Here is a 10140-nt window from a genome sequence, read left to right on the forward strand (position 1 = left end):
CGCCCGGGGTCCTGGGTGTGGGCTGGGCTGTGCTGGGCCGCAGCGCCCTCTCCCCTCCCCCAGGTGATCCAGCGCAGGGTGGACGGCTCCGTGGACTTCTACCTGGACTGGGCCGCCTACAAGCGGGGCTTCGGCAGCCAGCTGGGCGAGTTCTGGCTGGGCAACGACCACATCCACGCCCTGACCACCCAGGGTAGGGCTCTGGCCGCGGCCTGGGGGGGTGGGGGCCCAAAACCCACCTGCCCCGACCTCCGACCTGGGCCACCTGGACGAGCCCTCTTGTCCGCCCCCACACGTGCCGCCTCTGAGGACAGGAAGGTCCCACTGGGAGGGGGGCGTCAGGGCCAGAGGAAGTGGGTTTGGGGGGCAGACGTTCTCTGGTCACCGCCCTGTCATCTCAGAGACCAACCCCAGGGGACACGGAGGCCCTCATCAGGGTTCGGCCCAGTGCCCAGCCCTGCCCTCACCGCCCACCGTGCCCCGTCCCTGAATACACACGGGAGAAGGCTGCTTCCCAAAAGGCTGTGGTGACCCCACCCCCGGGAATGCCGAGGGTCCCTTCTCTCTGGGGCTGGAGAGAGAGCTGGGGTTTGGCTCCGGACCGTGGGAGCACGTGCCCCCACCCCTCAGCGACCGGGACTTTCTGGGGGACCTCGAGGGTCGTCCTGCATGCCCAGTGCAGGTCCCCTGAGCGTCACCCACGTCCGGGCAGCTCAGGGTCCCTGCTCCCGGGACTGAGGCCCTGCCCCCCGCAGGCACCAATGAGCTCCGTGTGGACCTGGTGGACTTCCAGGACACCCGCCACTTTGCCAAGTACCAGTCATTCAGGGTGGGGAGGGAGGCCGAGAAGTACCAGCTGGTCCTGGGGGCCTTTGCCGGGGGCACCGCCGGTGAGTGTCAGCCGGGTGGTCTGGGGTGGGTAGTGGTGGTGGCCATTGGGCTGTGGGCAGTGGTGGTGGGCAGTGGGATGTGGGCAGTTGAGGGAGGGCAGTTGGGTGGACAGTGGGGGTGGTCAGTGGATGGTGGACAGTGGGGTGGACAGTGGTGTGGACAGTGGGGGTGGGCAGGTTGTCCTGGGTGCCCAGTGCAGGTCCCCTGAGCGTTAGCCACGTCCTGGCAGCTCAGGGTCCCTGCTCCCGGGACTGAGGCCCTGCCCCCCGCAGGCACATATGAGCTCCGTGTGGACCTGGTGGACTTCCAGGGCACCCGTCAATTTGCCAAGTACCAGTCGTTCAGGGTGGGGAGCGAGGCCGAGAAGTACAAGCTGGTCCTGGGCGCCTTTGCCGGGGGCACCGCCGGTGAGTGTTAGCCGCGTGATGGGTTGTGGGGATGGGCAGTGGGAGTGGGCAGTGGAGGGAGGACAATGGGGTGGGCAGTGGAGAGCGTCTGGGCGGGGTCCTGGCTCTGTGTCCCTGGGGCCTGGGCGGGGCCTTGGCCTCACCACGTTCCTCCATCCACACGTTGCGATAACCCGCCTCCACCTGGATGCGCCCATGATGATGGCGGGACACACGGCGACAAAGTGCAGGACTTGAGCGTCTCCCTCCTGACCGCCCGCATTGGAGCAGGGGGACAGGACGCCCGGGGAGCACCGCTCATGGCGCACGTCCCTCCCGTGGGGCCCGAGGGACCTGGACGTCTCGGGCAGTGGCCTCCCCTCTACGGGGTACAGTGCCCGTTCTCTGGCGGGCACAGAGCAGAGGGGGGGATACTGAGGCCGGGGATCTGCCAACCGAGTGTTCACTGGCCTGCACAGCATCGTCGGACTTCGCAGCGCACGACGCGCAGCTGGACAGGTCCGAGCCGGCACCTCCTGGCACTGAGTGTAAGCGGCCCCGTTTCTCCCCGGCAGGTGACTCCCTGACCTATCACAACAACTCCCTGTTCTCCACCAAAGACCAGGACAATGACGGGGCCTCCTCCAACTGTGCCGAGATTTACCAGGGCGCCTGGTGGTACCGCAGCTGCCACAACTCCAACCTGAACGGGCGCTACCTCGGGGGCTCCCACCAGAGCCGAGGGAACGGCATCAACTGGCATTCGGGGAAGGGGAGCTACTACAGCTACAAGGTGGCCGAGATGAAGGTGCGGCCCGTGTAGGGCGGTCGGCGGCCTGGAGCATCTCTGAGCAGGTCCCGCGCCCCCAGCTTGGGCACAGGAGGCCTCCACGCAAAGGTGGAGCTAACCCCGGTCCAGCCCCTGGCCCATCAGGGACCCTCAGCTTCGAGACCCCGACCTACTCCCGCCTTCCTCTCCCGCCCGCCAGGGTGAGGGTGACCCTGACCTTGTGCACCGCACGCCTCCTCAATAAAGCTTCGCCTCGCTCCCCAGCACACGATGCCACTCACCTTTGTGTCGTCCGGTCACTGGTCCTGTGCACGTCTGGGTGCCTGTCCGTGCCGCCCAGATCCTGGCACTGTAGGAGGTTTTGGTGGCATCAGACGAGGTGGGCTAAGCAGGGCCTGTGCGCCTGTGTGGCAGTGCCGCTCCAGGGCACCCAGCCCGCTGCCTCCCGCCTGTCCTGCCAGCGGTCTGCGCTCTGGGCAGGTTTGCAGCCTCAGGCCAGGCGGAAGAATACAGAGTCACACGGTCTGGCCGCAGGCCCAGACCCTCACCAGCCAGCCTGGGAGACCGTGTGTGCTGACCCCCAGCTCAGGGGAGGGGGGTGGGGGTGGCGAATCAGTGAGGAATCCCATGGGAGCCCTGGCTGGGTTAGCCCGGTGGTTAGAGCACCAGCCTTCGACTGAATGGTGGACGCTTTGCTAATGGCATCAACTGGAATTTTGGGGAAGGGGTACAGCTACAGTTACAAGGTGGCCAAGATGAAGGTGCGGCCTGCATATGGCGGCCTGTGGCCCAGAGCGTCCTCCTCTGAGCAGGTCCTGTGCCTTCAGCATGGGCACAGGAGGCCCCCACAGAAAATCGGAGCTCGCCCTGGCCCCACCCCCGGCCCGTAAAGGACCCTCAGCTTGGAGACTCCAACTGACTCCCACCTTCCTCTCCCGCCTGCCAGGGTGAGGGTGACCCTGACCTTGGGCATCACACGCATCCTCAATAAAGCTTCGCCTCGCTCCGCAGGCACACGATGCCAGTCTATACATATTTCTCTCTTTTCTGCGACCAGCACAGCTAGAGAGCAGACGGGAGTCCTGAGTAGGGGTGACGGGGGATTGAGAAAATGAAAGAGACAGACACAAAGACAGTAGGGAAAGCTGGGACAGGGTGGGTCAGCTGCCCTCTGATGGAGAGACGGACCCAGAGCAGATACAGCGTGTTTATTTTATAAAGTAAGTTACCAGGAAGTTTTACTAAAGTTTAAGGTAAAGAACATACGTGCATTCTTGTGATCTCTTTGTAATCGTCACTTCTGGATGGGCCTGGATAATCATGTTTGTTCCTGGTGCCTGGCTGGAACTCAGCTGCCTGGCGCCTGAGCTAAAGGTCAGACTGACAACCCACCTGCCTCTGGCAAGGTATGTTTCCAGGGCATGGCTCTGCCAGGCGCCACTGGATTCAGATGACAATCAGCTCAGGGACCTTTCTCAGGTGCTCTCTACATCTCCGCCTTCTTTATATTTTAAATGTGGCTTGGACATCTCATTGGAGCCTGCTGACTTGAGATCTCAGGAGCTTGCTGCTGACTAAAAGAAAGCAGGGTAAGAAGTTAGTGGATAAAGGAATCCTATTAGGGGCCTGGTGGTGTGTTTTAACATTTTCCATGGATTAAATCCTTTTAAATCATCCAGCAATTCTTTTGCCATTTTCTCTGGAGATATAATTTCATCATGATTATTCAGAATGGCTTGCACATGTTTCTGTAGCAGGTGGCTGGACTGACCACAGTGCCCAGAGGCTACGGATGGTCAGGCCTGAGAAGCTCTGTCCCACACTGTCTGTTAGAGAGAAAACTGAGAAGGGCCGGGCCGGCAGGGCTCAGGGGTTGAGCATAGACTGAGGAACCAGGAGTCACAGGTTCATTTGGGTCAGGGCACAGGCCCGGGCTGTGGGCTCCGTCCCAGTGTGGGGCATCAGGAGGCAGCTGATCATCAGTGATGTTCTCTCATCAGTGATGTTTCACTCTCTCTCCCCCTCCCCTTCCTCTATGAAATCAATTAAAATATCCTGTTTAATAAAGTGGCAATATGCAAATTGACCCTCACACCCTCGAGTCACAAGATGGCCACCGCCACATCATCACATAATGGCTGCCTCCACATTGTCACTAGATGGGCGGCTGAAGAGGGCATTTGTGGGGGACCAGGCCTGCAGGGGAGCAGTTAGGTGTCAATCAGCCTGGCAGACAGAGTGGTTAGGATCCAGCAGTCCCAGACTGTGAGACGGATGTATGAATGCCAGTTTAGGCCCAATTCCACCAGGATTGGGCCTAAACCATCAGTTGGACATCCCCTGAGACGTCCCAAATTGGAGAGGGTGCAGGCTGGGCTGAGGGACACCCCCCACCAGTGCATGAATTTCGTGGACCAGGCCTCTAGTATTAAGTAAATTTTTAAAATGAGTGAGAAACACTCACAGGGGCGAACACCCAGGCAGGCTCGGAGGTGGCGGCCTTGAGCTGCATCCCTCTGCTGAAAGGTGGTGGGCGCTAACGGGCAGGCTCTCCCATCCCCAAGGGCAGGTGTAGAGGCTGCTGCTGGAGGCCAGGCAGCGAGAGCGGGTGCAGGAGCAGGCGGCTGGCCGCGCAGGGAGCCCCCGCCTTTCAGAGAGAGTCCCCGCCTCCTGCAGGAGTCTGTGGCCCCTGGTGGGCTCATTCCAGGTGCACCCACACCTGTGGGCTCGGGGCCCGGGGAAGGAGGGACGGCCCTCATTGGAGGGAGGTGCTGCGGCTTCCACCTTGGGGTGAGGACTGTGAGTGAGCCTGGGAGAGGGAGGGAGGAGGGAGGGGCCTCAGCAAAGCCCTCGGGCAAGGCCCTGCAGAGCCCCCCACTTCTCACATCTCCCTCAACCTTGAGGCCTGGGTGGGGAAGGCACCTGCCCATCTGGGCTGCAGGACAGGACCTGCAGCTGCAGGTGGGGGTGTGGGTATGGCCAGGAGCCTGGGGCCAGTGCGTGCTCCCGCAGGCGTGTCCCAGGACCCAGGCACAGGCGCTCGACTCGGGGCTGCTCTCAGGCCCGGGGCCTTGGCTCCCCGCAGTCTGTCCCCAACAATTGTCAGCAAGAGCTCCCCTGCACCTGCAGCTGCCCACACCGGGCGGGCCTTCAGGAGACGCGAGGTGAGATGGCGCCCAGCCTTGCTTCACTCCCGTCCTGGGAGAGAGGAGACGGTGCCCCACCCAGTCCCTGCTGCCAAGGGACTTAAGTCCAGGAGCCGGGGATGGGGTGAGCGGGGTCCCCTCCGCGAGAGCCGGGCCATGGCTGCCGTGCGATTCCGCCTCCTGGAGGCCGAGCCTCCCGGCTGTGAGAGGCGACACCCACTCCTCTCCGTCCTGGTCCGGCTTCCCGGCGGGGACAGACCGGGCATCGGGCAGGTTGGAAGGGTCTCCCTCTTGGGCGTGAGTGGGGACGAGCGTGTGTGGCCATGCGAGGACCTCGCTGCCCTTGGGGACTTTCTCAGACTCGTTTTCAAACGAGGAACCACTGGCCTGAGAGGCGGAGGCGGCTGGGACGAGGTGGAGACTCCGCGTGGGAGACACACAGACCAAGAAGCCCTTTAGCGTCTGTTCTACTTGTTGTTGCGGAACAAGTTACCCTGTAGGTGTGCGTGGCCCCGAGAGCTTGTCATTCTAGAAAGTTCCCGGGTGTCCCGCTCGACTGGGAACAGGCAGGCCTGTGGCCAGGCCATGCTGGGGGCTGCCTCCTGCCTCCTGGCTGCCACGCGGCTCCAGACAGGCCCCCCCTCCCTGGCCTCCCGGGGCCGATCCCACCGTAAACATGCTCCCTCCGGAGACCCGGGAGCTCTTCACAGGGCAGAGCTTCAGATCTGAGAGGCGCGGGTGGTGTTTTCCCTTTTCCCAGCGACGCGCTGCTGGAAGCCAACTCACCCGCCTCGCTTTCCAGTGGGATTCGGCACAGACAGAGGAGCACGAGGGGAAGAGGGCGCCAAGGCCCCGCCGGGGCGGGGGGGAGGCCGTGTGCGGGGCGGACTCAACTCTTCCTTCACCGCCCGAGGAGGAGAGAAGCCAGAGTCAGGACACGGGGGCTGACAGGAGAGCACGTCCCATCCAGGGACTCACAGGAGGGGAGTCGGGCACGGAAAGAACCCAGGATGCACGGAGCGACCCTGGGAAGTGCCCTCGCCGGGTCTCAGCTGATGTCCGGACGCTCAGCAACTCGCTTTCTGTCCCGGGCCCCTGGCTTCACAGGGCTGAGGGTCAGGGCCGCCCAAGGGAAGCGGGAGGAAGGGCGGGAGGCTCCTGACCACCGGCCCCAGGGCGCCCAGTTGGCGGGAATGCAGATGACCCTCAGGGTAGGGGCCCTCACCAGCCCGAGGAGGTGCGGGCCTGGAGCCCCTGCTGGGAGGGCCAGGAGCCCCCACATGGGCCTGTGCAGGCTCTGACCTGGGAAGGCACAGTTTCAATCTGATGAACCTTTGATCGTTCACTCTGTTCTTATTTCCTGGATCTGAGACGCTCACCTGGTGTCACCTCAGGTGTCATTTGTTCCGTTTATAACAGCCTTAACGTCAAAGGGCCCCTGACCCCTTCCCCTGCGCTTTCAGGTCTGACCCGTGACCTGACTCTGCCGTGACAGGCGGGTGTCACTGACCTGCCCCCGGGCCTGGAATCATTCTCGCTCCCTCACTGGCTCGGCGCTCGGACCCTGCGACCTTTGAACTGCATCTGCAAGACGCGTCGATTGGAACATGTGTCCCCGCGTCCCCGCTGTCTGCCTTTAGCGGGGCCTCTGAGCATGCGCTGATTCTTAGAAATGGGGAACGTACACATACTAGGAACTCCGGGCCTCGTCACTGTCCCCAAACACTGACTTGCACATCAGTCACTCACTCGTTCCAAGACTCAAGTGAACGTTTTCCATTGGACGAGCAGGCTGTCACTCTAACAGGCCAGGTGCTCTGAGCTGTTGCCAACACTCCAAGAGCCGGATTTGGTACCGAGCCAGGCTCGGCTGCCTGGTGCTGCCGCCAGTCCTCCAGAGGCCGGTGCTGCTGGGAGGAAAGACGGTTTATTCAGGAGCCAGCAGCCCGAGGACACTGCACACTCTCATCACAAAGGTCATCCCTTTTTTAAAATTTTTTTTCATGAATCCTCATCACTGGATATTTTATTCATTGCTTTTCAGAGAGAGTGGAAAGGAGGAAGGAAGGGAGAGAAACATCGATGTGACAGAGACACATCAAGTGGTTGCCTCACACACACCCCAACCAGGGGGCAGGGAGTAAACCTGCAACACAGGAACGTGCCCTCCACCAGGAATCGAACCCAAGACCCTTGGGTTCCTCGGGCCAGTGCTTAAACCACTGACCACAGTGGCCAGGGCCCAAAGACCATCTTAACAAATGGACTCAGGTAGAGGTTTTGTAGGAGGAGGAGGTGTCGGGGGAGAACAAAGGGATGGAGGGAGGGGTTGAGAGTTCTCCGCTGAGGGGACTGTCCACAAACCCTGTCTGTTCAGGTCACGGGTCAAAGGTCAGCAAACGTCTGGCATCGGGATGTGCGTGTCCGAAGGCTGCTTCCTAGGAACCGGCCCTGGAATTCTTAAGAAAACAGGCTGATGTACGCAATCACATGCTGCTCACAGATCATCCTTCACAGGAGAAATGATAAGGGAATGGGGGGCGGTGACTAGCTGACATAGCTTCCTTGGCGCTAGAATATGATCCTGGGAACCTCTGTCTCAGGCCGGCCTGCCCCAGGAGAGGCAGGCGGGTCAATGATCTTCTTTGTCTCCTCCTGTCAATCTTGCCTGTGCCCACCTCCCACTCCCCAGTCAGGCAGCTGCTGCAGCACCAGTCCAGCTCCAGTCCTGCCTCTGCAGGGCAGTCACCACCTCCCCTCCCCTCCCCTCCCCTCTGACCACCCTGGACCCCAGGGAGTCTCTCACCCTCTGGAACCCGCAGCCCATTGCATGCCAGTGAGTTCCTGCCCGGCCACCCCTGCCGTCCTGGGGGTCCCTCAGGGGGGGTCCCCTGGGCAGAGCTGGGTGATGAGAGGGGGCTCCTGTGCTTTCTCTAAAGACACAAGCAGGCAGGCCTGGCCGGTGTGGCTCAGTGGATAGAGTGCCAGCCTGCGGAACGAAGGGTCCCAGGTTCCATCCCGGTCAAGGGCACATGGGCGGGTTGGGGGCTGGATCCCAGGGAGAGTGCCAGCCTGCGGACAGAAGGGTCCCAGGTTCCATCCCGGTCAAGGGCACATGGGCGGGTTGGGGGCTGGATCCCAGGGCGGGTGTGATTCTCTCATCAGCGGAGTTTCTAGGTCTCTACCCCCTTTCCTTTCATCTCCAAAGTCAATAAAACTATCCTATCTAATAAAGAGGAACTATCCAAATTGACCATCACACCGTCACAAAGATGGCGGCGCCCATAGCCACAAAATGGTAGCGCTCAGTCCCCGCAGCCCCCCGGAGTCCCCCAGTCCTTTGAGCCCCACCAGGAGGGTGGCAGGCACACCGTGTGGCCAGACCCGCCCTCAGCCTGCCAGCTGCCCAGGACTGGCCCGAGGCGCAGGCAAAAATTGGATGTCGAGCCCTGACTGGTTTGCCTCAGTGGATAGAGCGTCGGCCTGCAGACTGAAGGGACCTGGGTTCGATTCTGGTCAAGTGCATGTACCTTGGTTGTGGGCACAGAATGTGCCAGAGGCAGATGATTGATGTTTCTAACTCTCTATCCCTCTTCCCTCCTCTCTGTAAAAAAAATCAATAAAATATATATATTAAACAAATTGGATATCAGGTGCCCAGCCACCCAGGGCCGGCCGAGGCTTGTGCTGCTGGCAGTGGCAGCAGCAGAGGTGTGATGGTGGCGTCACCTTTCCTGATCAGCAGGTCATCTCCCACCCCAGAGCACGCCCAGACTGTGAGAGGAGTCAGGACTGGCTGAAGGACACCCCTCCAATGCATGAATTTTCATGCATCTAGTACCCTTAATAAAAAATAATAAAGACACACGCAGGCCCTCCCCACACAGCCCTCCACACCTGTGGCATCTGGTCCCACTGAGGGGAGCGGGGCCCACTGCAGAGGGGGGGCTGAGGGCGTGGTGGGGGGACCGTCCCCTGGGGCTGGGGAGGAAGTGGCCAGGCCAGGAAGGAACTAGAGCAGAGGCGTGGCTCACGCAGCAATAAAAGGTGTGATTGTCTTGCCAGCGGAACCCGGGATGTCGCCACACTGGACAGCCGCTGCCATGAGAACCGTGGTCCTGGCCCTCGCCCTCCTGGGCACTGCAGCTTCCACGGCCGACAACTGTCCAGGTGAGCCAGGCACTAGGTGGGCTGGCCTGACCAAGGTCCCAGAGCCAAGAGCCTGGGCATGGACCACTGCGAGCCTCCTGCCGGGTCCTTCCAGAACATTCTTCTTCAGACTGAGGCTTAACCACCCTCTGCAGGGGCACCTGCCTCGGGGTCTTCCCACGAGGGGCACAGGTGGTGTGAGGGGGGGAGGCTGGAGAGCGCCCCCTCCCCCAGCCAGGGTCAGTGCAAGGTCGCACCCAGCGCTGGGAGCCTTGAGCCTCGGGGGACAGGCGGCCCCACTGCTCCCTGAGGTGTCATAGCAAGAGGGCAAGGGTCCCAGGGTCCCCACGAACCCTGACCTCCTTCCCTGGCTCAGGAGCTCTCAAGCGGGTGCCACCCCCTCCCTCCGGAGTCTCTGGCTGTGGGAGAGGCTAGGACCTGGGAGGGTTTCTGGTCACAACACCCTCCCTAGAGGCTTTTTATTTGTGATGGACGCACTTGAACTCTGAGAGGCAGGTCCATCTCTGGCTCCAGTTCTGCGGGGGCTGCTGTGTGTCCTCGGATCACAGGGACCCCCACCCTCCGCACCCTCCAGCCCGGGATTCCCAGGCCACGTGCCCGAGGAATGGGGGTGACACGCGGCACTGCCCCCGCCCCCCGCTGTCTCACAGATGCGGAGGCTGCACTCACTGGACGGGCCGCAGTGGGGGGAGCTCTTCCTAAGGTCTCACACATTTGCATCGGCCACTCTGACCCCCCAAAGCCTCCCTCTGCTCTC

The 10140-nt window shown here is 61.7% G+C and overlaps 2 protein-coding genes across 2 annotated transcripts in view; both read left to right on the top strand.

Annotated features, from left to right (window-relative positions):
* Nucleotides 1-2336, top strand: part of LOC102261010 (ficolin-2) — a 7824-nt gene extending 5488 nt beyond the window's left edge. Inside the window, exons 5-8 of the mRNA XM_014546043.1 lie at nt 64-193; nt 756-890; nt 1107-1298; nt 1853-2336. Coding sequence (XP_014401529.1) covers nt 64-193; nt 756-890; nt 1107-1298; nt 1853-2100 — 705 coding nt within the window. The 3' untranslated portion in view covers nt 2101-2336. The remainder of the gene's footprint in view (nt 1-63; nt 194-755; nt 891-1106; nt 1299-1852) is intronic.
* A 6953-nt stretch (nt 2337-9289) lies between these two features.
* Nucleotides 9290-10140, top strand: part of LOC102260727 (ficolin-1) — an 8796-nt gene continuing 7945 nt past the window's right edge. Inside the window, exon 1 of the mRNA XM_005874176.2 lies at nt 9290-9383. Within this exon, the coding sequence (XP_005874238.2) occupies nt 9290-9383 (94 nt within the window). The remainder of the gene's footprint in view (nt 9384-10140) is intronic.

Source organism: Myotis brandtii, unplaced genomic scaffold (genome assembly GCF_000412655.1).
Source record: "Myotis brandtii unplaced genomic scaffold, ASM41265v1 scaffold4281, whole genome shotgun sequence".
Taxonomy (NCBI): domain Eukaryota; kingdom Metazoa; phylum Chordata; class Mammalia; order Chiroptera; family Vespertilionidae; genus Myotis; species Myotis brandtii.